The sequence below is a fragment of the Aethalodelphis obliquidens genome, unplaced genomic scaffold (assembly GCF_003676395.1).
Source record: "Aethalodelphis obliquidens isolate GAN/ISIS:26980383/991018 unplaced genomic scaffold, ASM367639v1 scaffold45, whole genome shotgun sequence".
Lineage (NCBI taxonomy): Eukaryota > Metazoa > Chordata > Mammalia > Artiodactyla > Delphinidae > Aethalodelphis > Aethalodelphis obliquidens.
In genome coordinates, this window is record NW_020837989.1 from 1,821,054 (window position 1) to 1,845,297 (window position 24,244).

At 44.1% G+C, this 24,244-nt stretch overlaps 1 protein-coding gene across 1 annotated transcript in view; it reads right to left on the bottom strand.

The window, feature by feature from the left end:
* The window catches only part of CYFIP2 (cytoplasmic FMR1 interacting protein 2), a 131,019-nt gene that overhangs the window by 101,020 nt on the left and 5,755 nt on the right, over positions 1–24,244 (bottom strand). Inside the window, exons 2-6 of the mRNA XM_027081428.1 lie at positions 12,409–12,548; positions 10,551–10,640; positions 4,702–4,779; positions 2,848–2,949; positions 469–650 (exon numbers count right to left, since the gene is read on the bottom strand). Of these exons, the coding sequence (XP_026937229.1) occupies positions 469–650; positions 2,848–2,949; positions 4,702–4,779; positions 10,551–10,640; positions 12,409–12,525 (569 nt within the window). The 5' untranslated portion in view covers positions 12,526–12,548. The remainder of the gene's footprint in view (positions 1–468; positions 651–2,847; positions 2,950–4,701; positions 4,780–10,550; positions 10,641–12,408; positions 12,549–24,244) is intronic.

Below are 24,244 nucleotides of genomic sequence, written 5' to 3' on the forward strand. Positions count from 1 at the left end.
AGGTAGAGGGAACCAGACCAACAATATCACCTGAGTACCTGGATCAAGCTGACCAGGACTTTTCTGTTCTGGGAGCCAACGCAGTTTCCTCTTCTACATAAGCAGTTTGAACTAGCTTTCTGATCCTTGCAGAGAATGACTCCTGTGACCATTTGATGATTATATTAATCACAATATAATCTCAGACTGCATGGGACGCAGAAAATGCTGCTGCTCCACAGGTGGGGCAAACGAGGATTTGATTCCACCTTGAGACAGAAAACCCTGCCAAGACCCAGTTCTCCAAAACTCAGCTCTGCACCTTATTCCTTAAACTGCAGAAACAGAGGCAGGCCCCCAACCCCACTGTGTCTGTGGACTGGCTAGCTTGGTTCCGAGAAGGAGACTCTTAGAAGGACTCTGTCCTCTTCCTCCCACTGGCCACTGGCTAGCGGCCCAGGAAGATGGGGGAGGGGGAGGGGCCCTGACCTCTTGTAGGCAGAGTGATCGTTCTTGACGCTGCACTTCATGTTCTTCAGCTCGTCCAAGACTGCGAACATGTTGATGAACTTGCCCAGGGTCAGGAGGTAGGCCTCGGAGACAAAGTCTTTCCTCCGCTCAGCGTGGCACAGCCGTTTCACCTCACTGCAGAAGCGTTCGATGGCCTTGCGCTGCACGCAGAGGGGCAGCGGGTCAGGATGCGGCGGCCTGGTGGGGTGCCTCACTGCACTCTCTGGTGAGGTCGAGCCTCCCCTGGGGCCCTAGTCAGAGCCTGGACGTTTAGAGAAAGGCAAATCTGCCCAGAGGTCTTTCTCAGAGGTGTGCTGAAATACTGAGCTGATTTCTAGAGGGAAGCCCAGAACCTGCCCCCAAGTGAGTCAAACCAATGAATTCATTCACCACGCCCTTGCTAGGAAAACACTGTCTTGTTCATGTGTGTATCCCAAGACCTAGGACAGTGCAGGCACCAGACAATAAGGGGGCAGAGATGGAGAGTGAGAAGGATGCTCAGAGAAAGAGGTCCATTCATCCAACAAACGGGTGTTTACTGAGCATCTTCCACGTGCCAGGCACCATTCTTGGCCCTGGTGTAAAGCAGGGAACAAAACGGAAGAAAAAGTCTCTACCAGAAGGAGCTTATATTCTAGTGATGGCTGACAGAAAACAAAATAAACAAATCCTCTCTATTAGAATGTGATAGGTGCTATGGAGAAAAACAAAGCAAGGAAAGGAGACAGGGAGGCCTTCAAAGACCAGATCAAGCCACGCTTTCTCCTTCCAGAGTCTAACACAGCTTTCTGGGATGACGGAAATGTTCCATACCTGCTCTGTCCAATACAACAGCCACTCATCATATGTGGATACTGAATACTTGAAAAGGCGAGTGCAATGGAGGATCTGCATTTTAAATTTTATTTAACTTTAATTCATGTAGATAGCCGTATGTGGCTACTGGACAGCACAGTTCTAGATTGTCTCAGCTCCTCCCTTCTCTAAATACCTCCTGTCAGGAGGCCCTCAGTTTAGCACATACTTAGTTTTGGGGTAGCTGTTCTCTCTTGAACCTGCCTTCCCGAAGAGATTTTAGGTTCCTCGAGAGCAGGCGCATGACGCTAATAACAGCAGCTGCCCTTTGTTAAACCTGCTCTGTAATGAGGGCTCTACAAACAGGGCACTTTACAAGCAGACCTTATTTATCCCTAGAGAAAACCTGTGAAATAGGCATTCTTTCCAAGGTAAGAAAACTGAAGTTGTCAGAGGTCTGAAATAACTAACAGAACACAGTCAGAATGCGACAGAACCCTGGGCTTCTCTGCCTTCGAGGCTCTCTCTGCACCTTCCCCAGATGTTCCCATCTCCCTCCCCCAGAAGGGCAGCACAGAGCTGGGCACAGGGCAGACCCTGGGCCAGTGCTTGCAGGCCTACTTATGAGGCTCATAAATACACGTGGAGGGCACAGAGTGTGTGGCAGGACTCCCCGCCAACACCCCCCCCCCCCCACCCCGGCAGAGGGTGGTCTTAAAGCCATCAGCCTGCATTCCTGAATGGCTTCCAAATAAGCATAATAACCAGCTTGCCCTCTTACCTTTCATTCAGAGGAGGCTGTGGCTGTCTTTTCTCTTTTCCTCCCTTAAATGCTCATTCTTCTTGGCTTCCCAGCGGGTCTCCCTGCTGCCACCCTTCTGCCCTCCTGCCCCTGACACCTGTGCTGCCCCCCACTTCCCATCCATCAACCACAGAGCAGCCAGAACACCTCGATCAGATCACGTCACCGGAAATCTCCAGCGGCTTCCCGTGGTGCTTGAAGAAAATCCAGGTGTTCTTCCCCTGGTCTGCAGTGCCCTGTATGAGTAGGTCCCTGCCTACCCTGTTCACTATGCAGCCTCCCTGGCTTCGTTCCATTTCTTAAACATGTCACGCTCCTTGAGGCTTCAGGGCCTTTGCCTTTGCAGTTCCTTCTGCCTGAAACCGTCTGCCCCTGGATCATCACCTGCCAGCCTCTTTCACATCATACAGATCTCAGTTCAAACACCACCTCCGTGGAGGCCATCCCTAAAGCTGCATCCATGTCGAAGATACCCTCCATGCCAGAGGTTCTTTAATTGTATTTTATTCACAGCACTTGTTCTGTTGTGTATTGTTAATTGTCAGTCTCTCCTCCCACCCAGAACCCATTCGTCTGTCCACTAGAATGTGAATTATATGGAGGGAGAGGCTTGTCTGTCTTGCTCACCCCAGGGTGGGTCAGGGGCACTACAAAGTGTTTGCCGAATGAATAAATAACATGGCACAGAAATCCAGTACCAGTGTCTAGAAGCGTGGGGACCTACTCAGGTGTCCTGGTCCAGACCCACCCTGACCCCTCACCTGAAAGTACATGAACTTCATGAGCTTAGTGACCTCCGGCTCCAGCACCTCCACTGTCTTCTCATAGATCTCCACTCGGTTGGGCTGCTCGTTGCATTTCACCTGTGGGGAGACGGGGGGTTTCGCACACCCTGGTTTGCCCAGGTGGTCCTGGTTCACACCTGCTGTCTTATTAACAGGGCCCGTTTTCACTGTTGAATGCACCTCATTTAGGATGATCAGTGGTATGGTTACCTAGTGAGAGGAGGCTGGGGTAGCCCTGTCTGACATTCTGATGGGGGCAGAACTGCTCCCCAGACACTGGCTGCAAGAAAGAAACCAGCTGGTCCCCAGAACAGAACCCTCCTCCCCTTCGGTCTGTTCTGTGCCCCGCCCATGAGCTGTACACACGACTACGTTGAGCCGCACAGTCTCCCTCCTGCCGCCTTTGCCCCACTCCTACCCCAGTACCCCCTACTCCTATGTGGGGGCCGCTGCCTGATCCTAAGCAGAGAAAAGCGTTCTGTCCATGGCTCTGGATGCACTTGGGACAAAGTCCCCTGGCCATACTTGGGCCCATTAAGAAGCCCGTTTTCTCTGCCCAGTGGTTTTCAACACATCAGAATCCCGTGGCAGATGTGTTCACAGCCTGCACACCCAAGGCTGCTAACAGGTCACTGAAACTGGACAGTGAGCAAAGGGTAGTGAACACAAGGACATTCTTCACACCGTTGTATAGAAATTCTTAAAATGGAAGCGCCTAGCTAAACATCCAGAAGTCGATGATTAAATGGATGAAGTATGATGCATTCATACACTATCATTATGAAACTGTTAGGGGCAATGAGATACATCTCTGACCTGAGGTGGGAAGATTGCTACCATAAACTGATGGCTGGAAACAGCTGCAGGACAGGAAGGGTAATTTAATCCCATTTTTATTCAACAAAACAGAAAACAGTGTGTGTGTTTGTGTATCCATATATAATACAGGTATAGAGAATCTGAAAGGGTGTGAAAACCAAGCTGTTAATAAGTAGTGAGCTCTTGGGGTTAGGATTGGGAGCAAGGTAGAGGAATGGTTTCTGTTTACACACCTGTGGCCTGTTGATTTGGTTACAGTGGGACCTAAGAATAATATGATAACTATGATAATGGTAAAAATAATATCTGTGTGTGTCAACATGAAAAATGTCAGTGATAAACAATACTGTGTAGGGCTTCCCTGGTGGCACAGTGGTTGAGAGTCCACCTGCCGATGCAGGGGACGCAGGTTCGTGCCCCGGTCCGGGAAGATCCCACGTGCTGCGGACCGGCTGGGCCCGTGAGCCATGGCCGCCGAGCCTGCGCGTCCGGAGCCTGTGCTCCACAACGGAAGAGGCCACAACAGTGAGAGGCCCGCGTACCGCAAAAAAAAAAAAAAAAAAGAATACAGTGTAAAAAATTCAAGCAGCAGAACCGTATAAATAGGAAACTACACACTTTTGTAAATGACAATAATTTACAAAATAATAATCACAGAAATATTCATAATGTTTGAGGAAAGAGAGCCAGATGACTATGCAGCAAAGCGTCCACAGTGATTATGCTTTGGTGGGAGGTGGGGGATTTGGGTGGTGGAGGGAGGGGTGAGGATGTCTTGCTTTTTACTTTCTACCTTTCTGCAGTGGTTTGGGTGCTGTACAGTTAGCATATACTGCTTTCAAAAGAAAATAATACTGAGCAATTTTTAAAAGCTGGTGTCAGTTTTACGGGATGCTCTCCGAATGTTTTCAGCGCACCCCCTTGGGTAAGAGGCCCTGGAGAAGGTCAGTAATCTGGACGGGGGTGGGGTGCAGGGTGGAGGCACCCCCTGAAGGGGCAGGACTGTCTCACCTGGGGGATGGCCCGGGAACAGCTGCGCCAGGTGTATAGCATGACCGCGTACTCGTGCCCTTCCTCCAGCATTTCATTCTGAAAAGCACAACATGCTCAGCAGGGAGAAACTGCTCCTGCGCCACAAGACTTTTCAACAGCCCCCCACTCCCAGTCGTCGCAACTCACAGTGTGGTCTATGGACCAGCAGTGTCAGCATCACCTGGTGGGGTGGGGGTGGGGGTGGGGCTTATTAGAAATGCAGAGTCTCAGGCCCCTCCCTGGGCCTATGGAATCTGAATCTGCATTTCAATAAAATTCCCAGGGGACTCACACTCCCAGGTGCACAATAAGTTTGAGAAGCAATGGCCTAAATTATCCCCATCAGACACTCAAGGGCTCTACAAGCAGGACACACTTTTCAAAGACAGATGGCTACCTCAGAAAGGAGGGGCAGATCCACTAGCTCCAACAGCAAAAGCTGTCCCAGATAAACAGTTAGCAAGAAAATAAGCAAAACAGTTTGTACAGCAGATAGGTTAAAAAACACAGAGTAATAATTATGAAAGTATATTATTGTGTATGGAAAAATATTTTGGTGGAATACATACCACAACTATGAATAGCAAGCTCTCTGTGGGGATGGATAAACAGGGGCTTTCGCTTTTCACATCGCACGGTACTACAGTGTCTGCTCTTTTATAAGAGCCCACTTTACTATTTCATAAGCAGGAAGACGGTTAAGATTAAGATTTTTAAAAATAATACAGAGCAGATGGCAAAACTAACAACAGCACGAAAAACAAATCTGATGACTCACCTCACCTAGTAAGTGCTTCACTGGAAAGAGCCCTAATCTCAGTGTCCAAATATCTGGGCTGAAATCCCAGCTTCATCACTTAGCCCTTTGGCCTTCAGGAAGTCACTTAACCTAAAATTCTCCATTTAGTCATCTGTTTAATAATAATGTTGTAAATAACAACCTCAGAGAATTTTATGAGAATTAAATACAATACAAACATACATACACACTAGGTAATCTGTAAAGGGAGTTAAGAGTATTACTAGGGAAAAGATAGTCTGGCAGCTCCTCAAAAAGTTAAACACACAGTTACCATATAACCCAGCAATTCTGCTCTGAGGTATGTATCCAAGAGAAATGAAAGCATATGTGCTCACAGAAACTTCCACACTTGTTCACGGCAACATTCTTCTAATAGTCAAAAAAACAGAAACAACCCAACGGGTGAATGGATAAATAAAATGTGGTATAGCCATGCAATGGAATAGTACTCTTCTGTAAAAAGGAATGAAGTACTGATCCATGCTACAACATGGACAAACTTTGAAAACATTATGCTAAGTGAAAGAAGCCAGACACAAAAGGCCACCTATTATATGATTCATTTAGATGAACTGTTCAGAACAGACAAATCCATAGAAACAGAAAGTAGATTAGCGGTTGGGGGAGAGCAGAATTGGGAGGGACTGCTAAAGGTTTGGGGGTTCCTTTTTGTGGTGATGGAAATTAGATAGTAGTGATAATTGTATAACACTGTGACTCTACTATTAAAACACTGAATTGTACTCTTTAAGTGGTGAATTTTGTTATATGAAGGACGTCTCAAAAAATACAATAAAAAGAGTATTACTAGACTATCTCTTTTGTGAATGTTTGCATAGATATAAAAATGAACCTTTACTGATTTATCTTTTATCCCACACATCGTATCTATTTCATAATATCTTCCTAGCACAAGATCAGATTTAATTTGGAGCTTATTACTTTTTAAAGTTTTGTTTTCAACAGCAAACATCACTGACGAGTCACACTTGCAATTCTTAATTTACAGAACTCTTTAAATCAGTAACATGTTGTGCTTGAGACCACAGAGAACCAAGAATCAAGCCTGTGGGTCTCCTGCTGCCGTTGCTTCAGAACACGTGTCAGAAAAGGGAAGTGACAGTAATGCATAGGGAACAGGTGTCTACTTATCAGCACTAAACTGTCCACTGGCAGGTATATTCCCATTCACTCATCCAGTGAACCTTTGAGCGCTCACGGGTTCCTGGCTTGGTGCTACGTGCTGAAAACAGGCCAGTGAACAAGAATGATGTGGACTCTGCCTTGTGGACAGTTCAGCTGACCATCAGTCAGATTTGTTGTATAGTCATGCCTGGAATGTAGAGGTCAGGATGGTGTGTTGGATGGAGCTTCAGGAAACTTGAGGTCTGGTCCTGGCTCTGCTTGGACCCAACTTTTATCTGCACAATGTCATGGTTTTCTCATTTAGAGGCAAAGAGTTGGCCTAAATCACTGGCTCTGAGTCCTGGCTGCACGTTAGTCACCTGGGCAACTTTGAAAACGCCTGATGCCCAGGCTGGGCTCCACTGGAACGAAATCATTATCTCTGGGGGAGGGGCCCAGGCATAAGTGTTTTTTAATGCTCTCCAGGTGATTCCAACGTGCAGCCTAGGTTGACAGCTATAGGACTAAGGATCTCTCAGGTCCTTTACCTTGACAAGATTCTGTAAGTCCATGATTTAAACCCAATGTGAGTTCAGATCAAATTTCAGATAGTGACAGACTGTACCTCTCAGCACTTATTTGGACACTCAGCCCCCATCTCACCCCCCAGCAAAGAACCCTTGACTGTTCCTCATAGGTGGTCAATTACACGGTGGTCAATTACTCCTCTTTTCTCTGGCTATCCTGCCTTTTGAGAAATTCACCTTGCCCCAAAGTGGGCAGGAGAAATACAAGCAGATGAACATCTAATGAAGCCTCTTGCTGCTGATAAAGCTACTCTACAGAAAGATTTAGCAAGGTACAAGGAGGAAATTGTTGAGGAAGTGAAGTTTTGGCATTATCCACGAACATCATCGGTACACCCTATCTGAGACCCTGCCTAAAACCATATCAACACTATCCCTGTGTTGGTAGAATAGTGGCCCCAGAAAGATGTCTGCATCCTAATCCCCAGAACCTGTGAAAACAATACCTTACACAGCAAAAGGGACTTTGCAGATGTTATTAAGTTAGCAGCCTTGAGATGGGGAGGTCATCCTGAGGTATCTGGCGGACCCAGTGTAAGGGCAAGGGTCCTAATAAGTGAGAGGGAGGTGAGAGAGTCAGACCAGGAGTCGTGAGGATGGAAGCAGAGATTGGAGTGGTGTGACTGCTGGATGCAAGGGGGCTGAGTCAAGGAATGCGGGCAGTCTCTAGAAGCTGGAAAAACAAGGCAACAGATTCTCCTCTAGAGCCTTCAGAAACGAATGCAGGCCTGCCCACACCTTGATTTTAACCCTGTAAGATCCCATGCCAGGCTTCTGACCAAAAACACGGTAAGCAGATAACTTTGTGTTGTTTTAGGTCACCGAATCTGTGATAATCTTCTGTTCCAGCAGCCACAGAAAACGAATACAATCTGCCTGCAAACCGGCCCTTCCTCTGACTTCCCTATTGGTGTCCCTGACCTGGTATTTCCAGGAAACCTCAGTCAGCATCGTTGTCACTCCCATGGGCCCCAGCACCCAGCACACTGTGAAGCCAGGTGGAGTCAACCTCCAGCGCCTCTCGTATCCATGTCCCCTTAGCCATCCCTCACACCATTGCCCTCATCCGGCCCTTGACGCCTCCAGTGTAGATAACTTTAACTATCGCCTCACTCATGCCTCCTTACCACTTGTTCTGCACAAAACTGACAAATGAAACTTATTCCTCAAGTGTATTTCTGTTCACATTTCTCCCATCAATGAAAAATTCCCATTGCTACTGATTTTTGATTAAATGAATTAAAGCCCTCTATTATGGGCTGACTTGTGTCCCCCCCGCGAAATTCATATGTTGAAGTCCTAACCTCAGGACCTCAGAATGTGACTATATTTGGAGACAGGGCCTTTAAAGAGATGATTAAGTTAACATGAGGCCATTAAGGACCCTCATCCAATCTGACAGAATTTGGACACACAGAGAGACACCTTACATGTGCCTGCACAGACAAAAGACCGTGTGAGGACATCGCCAGAAGGCGGCCGTCTGTAAGCCACGGAGTGGCCTCAGGAGAAAGCAACCCTGCTGACACCTTGATACTGGACTTCTGTCTCCAGAACTGGGAGAAAATAAATTTGTTATTTAAGCCACCCAGTCTGTGGTATTTTGTTATGGCAGCTCTATCAAACGAAGACAGCCTCTATGCACTGACCCTTATCTAATTTTTGATAAATACCACCAAGAATTTCCCTATATGTACTTCACAGTCCAAACCCAGGCAGTCTCTGTGCCTTTTGCCTCTGTGCCTTTCCTCATGCTGCTTCCACCAGCCAGATGCTCTCCATCTCATCCCTGACAGATAAAATTCTAATTGTGTGGGACAGCAGAGGTCAGTGGAAAGAGATCAGGGCTGGGAATCTTAAGTCCTGGATTCTAGGTTCAACCCTGTGATTTACTGATTGTGGGATCATGAGCAACCTGCTTATTAACTTCTCTAGGTCTCAGTTTTCTCATCCCTAAAATGGGAATAATGATCTCTTTGCAAGTCACAGGGCTATTATAAGGTTCCAATGATACCACGTATAAGAAAAACTTATATAGTTTAAAGTACCATTTATATATGGTATATATATATATATATATATATATATAACATATATATTATGTATATATAATAACCATATATTATATATATGTGTGTGTGTGTGTGTGTATATATATATATATATATATATATATAAAAAATATGTGGTTATAATGTGTGTGTGTATGTACAGTATACAAGCCTCTACTCAAAACCCACTTCCTTCATCCATCTTTCTCTGAGCCTCTCAGGGCCCCTTAAAGACTTTGAACGTTCACCATGCCTTTTACCTTTAACTTTGTATATTTTTATTTGTTTGCAAAGAGCCATCTAGAGCACAGGTTTTGTAGTCAAACAGATTTGGGTTTAGCTCTGCCATTTGTCAGTGGCAGGACCCTGAGTAACTTTAACTTTAACTTTTCTGGACCTCAGTTTTCCCCACCCATAAAATGAGTATTGTAATAGAACTTTCTTCAAAGGGTTGAGGTGAGGATTAATTAAGACAATGCATTTAAAATATCTGCACATAAAATGTTCAATAAATGGTAAGCCTGTCTATTTCTACTTGACTCATTGAGAACCAAGACCAGCCCTATCTGTCCTTGCATATCCCCCTCTCCAGCATTTAGCAGGGTCTCTCCAGGTACCAGGTACACAACATTTATTGAATGAATGGGCAGGGTGTGGTGAGACAGGCTTTAGGCTATCGCTGATATAGTGAGAAAGGTCCACTGAGCCACAGGCAGAACCAGTGAATGAGAAATTTGGAATTCTTTAAATGTCAGCGATGCATGAGGATGAAATCAATGAAAGCCCAAGAAGGAAGCGTACCCTCACAGATGGGTCAGACCAAGACCCATCAAACAACGGGTCCCCCTTTGTGAATGATTTAGGCCACCAGTAATGTGTTACTCCAAACCTTTTTTGAGAAACTTTGTGCTTTGGTCAAGGGCCAAAATTCCACACAGCCAGTAATCTATCTATAAAGCATAAAAAAAGGCAGGATCTAATCAACTGTTAACCCCCAAAGCTAGAGAAGCTCAGGGAAGTGAACAGTGGGAATAGAGTTCCGCCCCAAAGGTGAGCAGGATCTGCAAGGCTGGAAGATAGGAACTGTGTGCCTCCAGGCGCTGAGAGGGGATGGGTGGGGCATGAGGATGGGCTTGAGGAGATGGATCTGAGGCAGAGTGTTCTTGGAACAGCTGAGCACATGCCCCTGGCCAGAGAAGCTGCCCACAGCCCCGCCCCCACCAGCAGGGGGCACGTCTGTCCCTGAAGGTCACAGAGACTTACCATGCTGGAGTGGACTGTAGCCTGCTCAATGTACCTTGCAATGCCTGTGACAAACGCATTCCTGTCCTCGAAGTTTGTGTCAAAGTTAGCCTGCAGGAATTAGAGAACAGGAATACTTGGTGGTTGGAAAACAGGTTCAAGGTGGCTGGGTGTCCAGGGAGTAAACTGCTGCCAACAAATGCCCGAGTTCCCTGTGGAAATCTATCCCCACATCACCCTCTCATCTTCCGCCAAGAAATCCCACCCTGAATCCCACTGGGCAGGAGCTGGCTACAGCCAGGGCCTGCATCTGCTTCCCATGGGTCATCAGGTTTACCCAGGGAGCCTCAGAAGTAAAGGCTTAAACCATACAAGCCTAAATACCTCTTAAAAGTGAAGACGTGTTGTTGTTTTTTTTTTTTTTTTTAGAAAGAAGCAGACTCACAGATATAGAGGAAAAACTAGCGGTTACCAGTGGTGGGCAAAGGGAGGTACAAACTAATGGATGTAAAGTAGGCTCAAGGTTGTACTGTACAACACTGGGAATGTAGCCAATATTTCGTAATAACTTTAAAAATTGTATAAAAAAGAATTTTTGAAAGATGAAGATATTAAAACAAAAGGTGAAGAGGTACACTGCTTTGATCCAGCAGTTGCAAAAACACTTGCCTGAGGGTGCAGATACATCTGTACAAGAATAATAACTGCAGTATTTTTTTTAATAAAAATACTGGAAGCCATCCAAATATCCATTAACAGCAAAAAGCTAAATAAATAATAGTATATCCATACAAGGGGCTCATCTTATAAGTACTATGTGGTGGTTAAATACAGTGTGGTAGCATAGCAGTATTGTCAGGAAAAATACCCACAATAAATTTTAAGTTAAAAAAGCCAAATCACAGAGCAACATAATATAGTATCATTCTCTTTAGGTTAAAAAAAAAAAAATTATATATATACGTGGTAAAAAGGTGTGTGGGTATATATATGTGTATATATATAGACACAGTTACAGGGAAATTTTTATTTGTTATAAATACTTTGCTGCATTGCTAATAATAAAAAAGATATTTACATAATTAAAATTTAATCTGGGTTAGAAAATGCGAATAAACCAAGCGGGTGAGTTGAACCTCCAGGCATGCGCATAATGAATCTAGCCACTGAATGAAATTTAAAATAGACTATGCGCTTATATTCGGTCTCATTGAGCAGTCCAAGAACTTTCAAAAGGTCAAATACAGCTAAAAAGCTAAAAATTTCCAGTTAACTAATTCTTTCATAACATGGTATACTTGCCCAGCACACCCAGACAGGGTCTATTTGCAGGGATGACTACAGCTGCACGGATGCCCTTCCCACCACGCCCAGGTGGGATCTCGGTTTTGAGCAATCCGATCACGGTTTGTCACAAGCTTGCCTCTCAGGCAAAAGCAAACAACTGTGACTGGCTTCCCAGAGCCATTATCGGCTGTGGGGAGTTGAAGACCTCTTGTCACATACATGAAGGAAAAGTAATTACCCAGGCAGGCTCTAGGGGTTGCTAAATTGCGATATTTAATTCATGAGGTCAGAGCTGCCAAAACCTTGGTTGGTGCTGCAGCAAGAACAGCCGGGAAGGTATTTGGGGTCAGAACGGATCAACAAGCCTTCCCCGAGGGAAGAGAAACAGCCCTGGTGTACATTTACTAGTTTATCTATTGCTTACACTCAGCTCCACCAGCACAGCAGGGACTCCATCAGCTGACGACCCTTCACCTTCTAGATGCAGGCATCCCACTTCCCTCTGCCTTCAGGGCAAACCCTCTCAGGGGATCCCCAGAATTCCTGATCCCACCCCCCACCATCTGGCCCTGGTGCTCTGGGAGGACTTAACCTGGTACATGATGGAGGAAGGCGGGGGTTCGATGCATGGCTGCTGGTCAGGGAGGGGCAGCTCTTCCAGCAGGTCCACGTTGGACAGGGCATCTTCCAGGGTGACGTGGGTGGTCATGGCGGCAGTTTCTGTTGTCCGCACTGGGGGGGGATGGAAGAGAAAGAAACGGAGAGTTTCAGGGGCCTTCAAACACTTCTCCCAAGCTCACCCTGTCCAGGCTCCTTCCAGAGAACCCGGGGAGTTAAGAAACACGCACCGAGACCGCTTCCACTTGCTACTTCTTCCTGTGGTGCCCTCAACCCGTGCTTGATATCTGAGGATCTCTGTACAGTTTACGAAGTACTTTTTTATGTCTATTGCCTTGACTGAGCCTCACCACAACCCTCTGATGGCAGGTGGTCTCATATCCACATAACTGATGGAAAAACAAGGCTCAGAGAAGTTATGTTGACACTCATACAACCACAGTGACCAGGAGCAAAGGACCTCAAATTATGCTTGACGCTAGAACACGGGCCAAAGTCAGCCTCCAGTTTTTGTTATTCAAGAAGATATTTATCAGTTCCACTCTTAAATTATTGCATAACACAAACATCCATGATTGAGAGAGCCAAAGATTATCAGCTTGAAACCAGAGTGTGAAATTAAGCTGGGAGTCAAAGAATTCAGACTCCAGCAAATTTAACCTTATTTGCAAAAACATTAGAGCCACTGTCTTCCTTGGCCTGGACATATGGTATGTTTCGTGAGCCACACCAAACAAATCAGCCCAAAATGGACATTTTTGTGTCTCAGGCCCTGGCAGATTACAGCGGGTGTGATGAGAACTTTGCCAGGCAGTGAAGCTGAAGAGGTTCTAAACAGCACCTACCTAACAGGAGCTAACTGCTATTTTAAGAACTCAGCACTCAGCAAACAGAATACTCATTTTTTAAAGCATACGTGAAACATTAATTAAAAAACATCATGATTTAGAGCATAAAACAAGTTCTCACAAGTTCCCCTAAATATGACCTTCTAGAAGTCACATTCACTGACTACAGTGCAATAAACTTAGAAATCAATAATGTAAATTATAGCAAAGAAAAAACTCCGTATCTATGAAAATTTGTAAAAAAACATACTGCTAGGTTATTCATAGCTGAAGAGGAATTCAAATAGAAATTGTAAAATATTTAGAACTGAATGCATTTCATAGGAAATAAGAAAGCAGAATTAAATGAACTGAATTTTCCACTCAAAAACCTAAAAAAGGATAAAAATCAACCCCCAAAAATGAGAATGCAGGGATTACTAATTACAAAAGCAGAAATAAATGAAGCAAAAAACAACAAAACAAAACAAATAGTAGACTAGGTGAACAAAAATCTGAAAACTGAGTTTTAAAAAAAGGTTAATGACATAATAATAAGGAGTGCAGCAACTTCTAACCCTTTAGCATATTCGAATGAGGAAACACGGAGAAGGCTGCCTGTGCTCCGGAGAGCGCCCTCCCTCCCTCCCCATCCCTAATCCCAGGGAAGCCTGAGACCTGCTTCAGGGCTGGAGTCTCAGAGTGTCAGAGAATTTGCCTCACTCATTAGGAAATGTGGTGTCAGAGGCCAGGGCAGAAAAGGACCAGCGACAGCAGAGCTGGGCCCAGGCTGTGAAGGGCTGACACAGTTGCAGAGTGCACCCCACGCAGGCTGCCCCTGTGTCTCCTTTAGGCCCGGCTGGGAGGGCAGATGGGGCTGAGCTGCTGACTACCGCTTCACACTTCACTGAGTTCTCAACTCACCTCCCTGTCACACGCTATGGCAACAGTGAAGGCCACATCCAATGAGGGCACGGGGGGGGGGGGGGGGGGGGGGGGGGGGGGGGGGGGGGGGCGGGGGCTCAGAGGTGACTGCCTCCTCTGCCCTCTGCAGGTGCCTGGCCTCACGGAGGTGGTTTCAGGCCCTCTCCACACCTATGCTGCTTCCTCTGCTCTCTTCTCTGCCCTGAATTCTAAGTGTGGCATTCAGTTCTACAGCAAAACTATTTGCCAATCCACAGAAAAGATTGTCTTCTTTAGTACATTAATGTTAAGTCCATTTTGCAGGAAGGGTTAATGACTGTCCAGGGCATAATGATCTGTAAGCTCCAAAGCCCTAATAATTCTCTTCGTTAATTCAAGTAATAATAAACCTAACATTTTAAAGCCATTACTCTGTGTCACTCTGCCAAGCACTCAGCTATTTTAATCTTGCATCAACCTTATAAAGGTAAGTACTATGATTATTCCCATTTTACAGATGAGCAAACAGAAGCTCAGAATTTAGGTCACTTTACAAGGTCAAGGGCTGGCAAGTGCTGGAGCTGGGCTTGGAACCTAGGTTTGAAAGGCCTGGAGGAGGGAGGGAGATGCAAGAGGGAAGAGATATGGGAACGTGTGTATGTGTATAGCTGATTCACTTTGTTATAGAGCAGAAACTAACACACCATTGTAAAGCAATTATACTCCAATAAAGATGTTAAAAATAAATAAATAAAATTTAAAAAAAAAAGGCCTAGAAGCGACTATTTATCTATGACTACCAGGGCTGTGTCAAAGGGACCCAGGGGCCAAATTGAGGCAGCCTCCATTGGCCAAAGATGGGGTGATCTGAGCACCAGTTAGCACAACTCAAGGGACTTGAAACAATATCAAATATGTGTGAATCCATGAGATCGTAAAGATACTTAACAAAAACTTGGTTTTATGCCTTTGTTACTGCTGGAGGATGCCTGTGAACCAACTTTTACGTTGAAAATCAATAAATAAAAGGAAAGAAGCAAACATTGAACCAGTCTTTCCTATACCAACTGTACAACTGGATAAATGAATTGCAGGAGAGAGAGATGCTTCTCTATATAAAGGTATTTCTTTTTTTCCCCCAGAAATATTCACAGAATTAAAATATCCCTAGCTTCCAACCCCTAGTGAACAAATGGATGTAGGTACTGATCACCAACTGCTGCTAACATCACTACATGAGGGACAACCAGATATTATGTGTCTCCTGACGGAAAAACACACCATCACCTTACAAAGAGTGCTGAACTCAAAACAAAATATCTGAATCTAATCAAGCCTTTGATACAATCTGACAGGAAATACAGAGGACAGAACATGTTAAAACACACCACGGTGAGGTACTCAGTAAAATACAATCTATGGGAAAGTCTGCTGGACAAATGGCTGAGTATCTTTAACAAATAAAGTGCAAGGAAAAAAAAAAAGAGATGGAGGGGGAAGTTATAGATGATAAGAGACTTAGACTATCACATGGTTTTACTTCATTTGGATCTTATTTCAAACAAACCACCATAAAGATGAAATTGTAACATATATGAGAAAACAGGAAAATTTCTCTGGCTAGTTACTGACTCCATATTTGACAATATTAAGGAAACTGTTACTATTTTTTAGATGTGACAACAATATTGAGGTTATATTTTAAAATAGTCCTTATCTTCGACAAATACCTACTAAAATATGGATAAAAGGATACAGGGGTTTGCTTCCAAATCATATTAGATGGGGGAAGAGTGAGAAATAAACGAGACAAAATCAGCCAAAGTTAATAACTGCTGGGCTTCCCTGGTGGCACAGTGGTTGAGAGTCCGCCTGCCGATGCAGGGGACAAGGGTTCGTGCCCCAGTCCGGGAGTATCCCACGTGCCGCGGAGCGGCTGGGCCCGTGAGCCATGGCTGCTGAGCCTGCGCGTCCGGAGCCTGTGATTCGCAACAGGAGAGGCCACAACAGTGAGAGGCCCGCGTACCGCAAAAAAAAAAAAAAAAAAAAAAGTCAATCCTGTGTGATGCTTACACACAGAGATTTATGATAATTTTTTATCCAATTTTATGTTACTTTTATCTTTGGCCACGCCACGCAGCATGTGGGATCTTAGTTCCCTGACCAGGGCTTGAACCTGGGCCCCCTGCAATGGAAGCTCGGAGTCTTAACCACTGAACCTCCAGGGAAGTCCCTCCAATTTTAAATATGTCAGAAATATTCCAAAGAAACTCCCAGCTCAATGTATACAATCCCAGTTCTAATCTGTCTTCCCTTCCTTCATCTTCCCTGACTCCTACTTATGATCTTTACCTTCTCCTTCCTCCTATAACCTGGGTTTCTTCTAAGCTTCTCAGATTCTAAAATACTCATTTACCAGAATAACCCTTAAGATTTTCCCCTTTAACACAATAATACTCCCGTCCTTCCCTTGATCAGAATCAATAAGTGAACGACCTACAGAGCCAATAAATTAGGAGTCTTTATTTCCATTACAAATACAGCTTCTCTAATGGATTTCTCTGTTTCTTTGTAGATCATTCACTGCCTAAGGGAGAAGGAAATCAGACATTTTTAGCCCAAGTGCTAGAAGTCACTGCCAACTCCACATCAGTCAGAAAGAAAAAACATTCCGGAAATTTTATCAGAGGTATACATGAAAAGAAGCACTTCTTTTCCAGCGCAAATGTCCTGCCTGTTATGCAATCTTCCAAAGGAGGAGAATTCTTAATGTTGAGTCTACGACCACGTGGTCATTTTGTCAGTTTGCAAGAGAAATTAATAAAATATTAAACAAACTAACACTGTTCTGGGAGCACCATTTACCAGACACAGCTGCAACCTGCAATGTGGGGCATTCATGGCAGATTCAAATTCAGCATCTTCATAACAAACGGAAACTCAGGGGCCTGGTTTCACCGAGTAGTAATAACACCGGGCTATCGGGCAATCTGCTTCTGAGAAGGTCCTGTAGGCCCCGTGCCCGACCCCCTCCACCCCTCCACCCCTCCACCCCTCCACCCCCGCACTGAGATGACTGACAGATCCTGAACAAGAAGCAAGGGGCCTCACAGACGCAGGATGGGCACTAAGAGAGCCTGGCTTTGGGAATGCAGGTTGCTATTCTCTAAGCAAAAGATCTGCATTGTTATTTTCTGACTGACTTTCTGGAAGAAAAATGAAAAAAGTCAGAAGGTTTAATGACATGGAAAACTAGGCTAAGTATGGTGGGTAAGCTCGAGTTCTGTGTTCATATCCGCCATCTGTTACTTCCTAGCTGCATAACCATAAGTATGTTCCTTAACCTCTCTGAGCCTCCGTTTCCTTATCTGTAAAAGGGCGATGATTAATAATAGTCCCTGCCCTCAGTGATTTATTATGAGGATTATATAACATTACAGCACGTGAAATGCTCAGCCCAACAGCAGGCACACAGCAAGCACTCGGGAAATATTAGCTAGTCGGATGGCCTCTTTTTAAGAGAGCGAATGGATGAATTAAACATTGCAACAACTCTCCTACACAAAAGCAAGGCATCAGAAATATTACACTAATTCTTAACTCTACAGATCTTTCATTTTGATTTCCTCAATCATAACACCCTTGCAGGTTCGAGGGGACAGGTGTTATTTTTGCTGTTTTTCTAGGGAGGACACACTGTTGCTAAGAAATGAAAACGTTCATTCACGGTCACATGGTCACTACTAGTGACTGAGTTAGGGCAGAAATGGGATATCTCGACTCCCAATTCTAAGCCCTTTCTTCTAGACTGCACCACTTTTGTACCTTTTTGAAAGGTACCAAGCACTTTACTTTCTTTTTTTTTCCAAGTTGGCTGCCTTTTCCTTCCTCTGAAGAGTAAGACTCTGTCAAGCCATAAAGATTAGGTAACTGTCGCCTTTGGGTTTCATGAGAGCCCAAGAAATATTCTCCTGTCTGTAAATCTCTCCAGCTAGAAAGCAACTAAAACAAATAAATAAAAATAAAGTTTAAAAAAATAAATGCATATGTATATTTATATCTGCAAATAAAAAATAAATAAGTAAATAAATATATAAAAATAAATATAAGGGAGGCTTAGACTGTCCCCCTCAAAAAAAACATTTGGAGCAGCATTTGACTGAGCAAGGAAAAAATTCCAAAGTACTGCTACTTCCTCTTCCCATACCAAGGCAAATGCTGCTCATTGATAACGTCTCTATGTCTCAATGAGTCCACGGGTAGCCTCAGAATCCTTCTTGTGAAATACAAAACTCCAAGTGGCCACTAGCACTCAATCTGAGTTTGCCCACGAAATAAAATATATGTTGCCCCCGAACCAGAGCAGAACGACGCGTGCATGTGCAAGCTCCCTGAAGCCAGAGACCATTTCTTACCCATCACTGAAAACCCTGGAGACCTTAGTAGGGTGCCAAGGAAAGATGAGGCACCGGGGAAGTACTAGATGGATGAAAGAATGCATGAACATACCTGAAACCCCCGACAACACGGGAGGAAAGAGATGACTTAGCATGTCCTCATTTCTAGTTTCCCATTCCTTCTCCTTCATTATTAATAACATAATTTAAATCAATACAGAATATGCAGTCACATCCATAAACTGCCTGTACAATTATTTACTTAGTATTTTTTCTAAATAGACTTTTTGTTTCCACTTTATAAATATATTTTAGAAGAAAGCTTTATATCATAATCACTAATAGAGAAGCAGAGGGAAACTACAAAAAATAAAAAACAATGAAAACAAACACAGGTCTGAGTGTCATGTGAAAATCATCTCACGTCCACCATTGATATGCTCACTAGAGGTGGTTTAGTGTGGTAGTGAACTAGAGTCCTGACTCTGCCGCTACCTGGCTGTGTGACCTTGGGAAGACGGCATAATGTTTCTGAGCCTCACGTGCTTCATTTTGATATGAAGAATAATAATAGTTCCTACCTCATATGCTTTGAAAACTGAGTTATCCCATGTAAAAATAGTAGTTGGTAGGTAGAAAGTGCATCATAAATGTTAGTCCCCCCAACAAAATCTAAATCCAGCAACACATAAAAAGGATTATACACCAAGACCAAGTGAAATTCACCCTGGAATGTAAGACTGGTTTAATATTAACATCCAAAAATCAATGAATGTGATAAGCCGTATCAATGCAATAAACGACAAATCCCAGAGGATCATCTCAACACATACAGAAAAAGCATTTTACAAAACTCACACTTCTTCATAATAAAAGCACTCAACCAACTAGGAACAGAAGGTAACTTTCTCAACCTGATAAAGGGCAGCTACAAAAACAGCTACAGCCAACATCAGACTTAATGATGAAAGATTAAATGCTTTCCCCCAGGATTAGGAAGAAGACGAAGAGCTCCACTCTCTCCATTTCTATTCAACATTGTGCTGGAGGCTCTAGCCAGGATATCAGAATTAGGAAAGGCAATGAAATAAATGATGTCAACATTAGAAAGGAAGAAGTAAAATTATCTCTATTTGAAGATGATATGACCTTGTATGTAGAAAATCCAAAAATATCCACTAGAAAACTATTAGAATGAATAAACATGTCCAGCAAAGTTGCAGGATATAAGAATATAAGGAAAATCAATTCTATCTCTATTCATTAGCAATGCTCCATATAAAAATGAAATTAGGAAAGCAACTCTATATACCATAGCGTCAAAAATAATACAATACTTAGGAATAAATATAGCAAAAAGAATTGTAAAATGTATACTCTGAAAACTGTAGAAGACTGTTGAAAAAATGAAAAACAACCCAAATAAATGAAAAGATATCCCATTTTCATAGATTGGAAGACTTACACTGTTAAAATGGCAACGCTTCCCAAACTGATATAAATCCAACGTAATCCCTATTCAAATGCCAGCTGGCTTCTGTGCAGAAATTGACAAACTGATCCTAAAATTCATATGGAAATTCAAGGGACCCACCTAGAATAGCCAAAACAATCTTGAAAAAGAACAAAACTGGAAGATGCACAGTTCTTGATGTAAAAATTTACTACAAAGCTGTAGTAATCAAACAGTGTGGTGCTGGCATAAGGACAGAAATATAGATCAATGGAACAGAATTGAGAATCCAAAGATAACATTTATGGTCAACTGATTTTTTGACAAGGTTGCCAAGACAATTCAATGGGGAAAAAAAACTCTTTTCAACAAATGGTTTTGGGACAGCTGGACATCCACATGCAAAAGAATGAAGTTTAACCTCTACCTCACACCACATAACGAATTAACTCAAAATGGATCAAAGACCTAAATGTAATACCTAAAACTATAAAACTCTTAGGAGAAAAACACAGGAGTAAACACTTGTGACTTTGGAATATGTAATGACACCAAAAGCACAAACAATGAAATAAAAAATAGATAAAACTACACATCATCAAAATTAAATTTAAAACTTTTGTACTTCAAGAGACATCATCAAAAAAGTGAAAACAGGGAATTCCCTGGAGGTCCAGTGGTTAGGACTTAGCGCTTTCACTGCTGGGGACCAGGTTCGATCCCAGGGTGGGGAGCTAAGATCCCACAAGCTGTGCAGTATGGCCAAAAAAAAAAAAAAAAAAGTGAAAAGACAATCCACAGAATGGGAGAAAATATTTGGAAAGCATATATCTGCTAAACATGACAATATATAAAGAACTCTTAAAATTAAATAATAAAAAGAAAACCCAATTTTAAAAATAGGCAAAGGATCTGAACAGACTTTTCTCCAAAGAAGATATACAAATGGCCGATAATCACATTAAAAGATGATTATTATTCCTAGTTATTAGGGAAATGCAAATCAAAATCACAATGAGATATTACTTCACATCTATTAAAATGGTTATAAGCAAAAAGACAGGTAAGTACAAGTGGTGAGGGTGTGAAATTGGAACCCCCATTCATTGCTGGTAGGAATGTAAAATAGTACAGCCACTTTGATAAACAGTACGGCAGTTGCTCACGTTTAAAAAAAAATTTTTTTAATTTTATTTATTTTTGGCTGCGTTGGGTCTTCGTGGCTGCACTCAGGCTTTCTCTAGTTGCAGCGAGTGGGGGCTACTCTTCGTTGCAGTGCGCAGGCTTCTCATTGCAGTAGCTTCTCTTGTTGCGGAGCACGGGCTCTAGGCGCATGGGCTTCAGTAGGTGTGGCACACAGGCTCAGTAGTTGTGGCTCTCAGGCTCTAGAGCACAGGCTCAGTAGTTACGGCGCATGGGCTTAGTTGCTCTGCGGCATGTGGGATCTTCCTGGACCAGGGATCGAACCCGTGTCCCCGGCACTGGCAAGCTGATTCCTAACCACTGTGCCACCAGGGAAGTCCCTCCTCACGTTTTTTTTTTGTTTTTTTTTTTGCGGTACGCAGGCCTCTCACTGTTGTGGCCTCTCCCATTGCAGAGCACAGGCTCTGGACGCGCAGGCTCAGAGGCCATGGCTCACGGGCCTAGCCACTCCGCGGCATGTGGGATCTTCCCGGACCAGGGCACGAACCCGTGTCCCCTGCATCGGCAGGCAGACTCTCAACCATTGCGCCACCAGGGAAGCCCCCTCCTCACGTTTTTAAACACAGAGTTACCATAAGACCCAGCAATTCCACTCCTAGGTATATTCCTAAGAAAACTAAAAATACATATTCACAGAAAAACTTGTACATGAATGCTCATAGTAGCATTATTTGTAATAGACAAAAAGGGGAAACAACTCAAATATCCATCAACGGATGAACAGATGAATAAAATATGGTATATCCATACCATGGAATATGACTCAGCCACAAAAAGGAATGAATTATGGATACATGCTACAATGTAGATGAACTCTGGAAATAATGAATTATATTAAGTGAAAGAAGCATAACATACCTTTTAAAGGAAATGCCCAAAATAGGCAAATCTATAGAGATATAAGGTTGATTAGTAATTGCCTAGCCCCAGGGTAGAGATTGAGGGAAATCCACCTGGTGTTGCTAAAGGGTATGAGGTTTCTTTCTGGGGTGATGAAAATGTTATGGAAATTAATCATGATGATGGTTGCACAACTCTGTGAATATACTAAAAGTCACTGAGCTGTATGCTTTAAATGGGTGAATTGTACAATATGTGAACTATATCTCAATAAAGCTTTTACCAAAAAATGTTAGTATTTGTATGACCACTTTTGGGGAACTTTGCGTATATGTAACATAAGCGGGAGTGGGGCAAAGAGAGCTGAAGCTGGGGCAGGAGCTTGGGGAGTCTGGGGAGTATGATGCTGCCCCTACACGCAGAGACTGTGCTGAATGAAAATGAACAGGGAAGAAAAAGCAAGAGACGCAGCCACACTACCCCAGGGAGCAGCCCCTAGACCGCAGGGTGAGAGGACCACCATGAGGCAGGGCCTGAACCAGGCCCGTCCCCGGCCTGTTTCTGTGGCACTGCCACCTGCCAGCGCCTGGGGTTGCCCCGCCCAGGAGGAGAGACTCCTCAGACATACAAATCTCTGAGGTGGGCTGATGGGCTTTGAGGTTTAGAATGAGGACAAGATGGGTCTCTAGCCTCCTACCTGAGCTCTCTTTTTACTATAAGGACACTGAGGTCGAGACACGAGAGGACTTGGGCAGGGTCCCTTGGCTAGTTCGGAGCTGAGCTGGGCTAACACTGCAACTTCCTGGGAAGACAAGGGGACCTGACACAACTGATATGGCAGTGCCGCAAAAGAAAAAGAGGAATATTAGAAAGAAGGAAGGGAGGGAGGGAAGGAGGGAGGAAGAATTCTGCAGTAAAACAAAAATCCATGTAAGAAAGGAAATACTACAATCGAAGGATATTACTTGGTTCTCTCGTGGTCATCACTTACACGTCTCAATAAGGTAGATGCTTTAAACATGATTTGGGTTAAAACAGAGCTCTTACTATATTGGGAGATGAGGGCAGGGGAGAGAGGGGGATGGTGTCAGAAGGCAAAATCTTCATCCATCACAGCAGGAAGTGAACAGATGACACATAGAATAGATAAATCAAGAAATAGCAGCATAAGCATATCATTTAGAGATCTGGAGGCAACTACTGGAAGAAATGGTGAGTTAAAAGCAGCAGCCTCTGGGGGAGGTGGGCACTGGATGCTTGTTTTCACTGTGAGTCTTTCAATACTATTTGATTCTTTGAAGCATGTGCGGGTATTGCTTTGATCAAGAATTTAAAATTTACTTTAAAAGACAACAACTCAAGGCTTCCTTGCTGGCAGTCAGACAGCTGGCCAGTCCACTGCTCTGTCTCAGGCAGCCTTTGCTATGTAAGTCCCTCCCTGTGGGGCTCCTAGGCCCAGAGGCCCCTCACTTGCAGCCTCTCTCCACACAGGGGGCCTGAGGTCACAGCAGAGAAGTCCAAGTCAGCCTCGACTTGGGTCTCTGGAGAAGGCCTACCCTCCTGTTTGTTTACAGCAAAGAAAAAGATCCTGGCGGGGCTAAAGGGCTTGCCACTCCATTTGCCGTTTCACTCAGCTGCTTCCTGTGTTGCCAGGGTTGAGGAGGCCTTTGCGTTGACAACCCAACCCGGCAGATCCCACCCTCTTGGGAGGGGAGGTCATGCCACAGAAGGCAGCTTGCTGATTTGCTCCCGCTGGGGCCTGTGACAGGGCACCACAGGAGGGGCAGCAACGTGACTTGTATCTGGGGAGAGAAGCTGCCTTTCAGAGGCACCTGCTAAAACTCAGAAAGGGAAGCCATTCCATCTGCTGTGGAAACAAAGAGCGAGACTTCAGTTCGACCACCAGCTCGGGGCATGCAAACCTCAGCTTCATGGATGTGAAGTTGCAACTCGAATGTGGCTCAGCCTGAAGACTGACATAGACCCTCAAACCACACTTTCCCTCACTTTAAAAGGGCAATTTCTCTGTCTGTAAAATATGAAGGCTGGTCTAGCAGTGCTTCTCAACCATGACGGCAAAACCTCTGTTGCGAAGGTTATTGCGGCAACTTGTCCCAGTAACAGTTTGACTAGTGAGGTTTGCAAACAAGGTGCTTTTTATTATGTGTGAGGGAGGGTTCAAAGTCC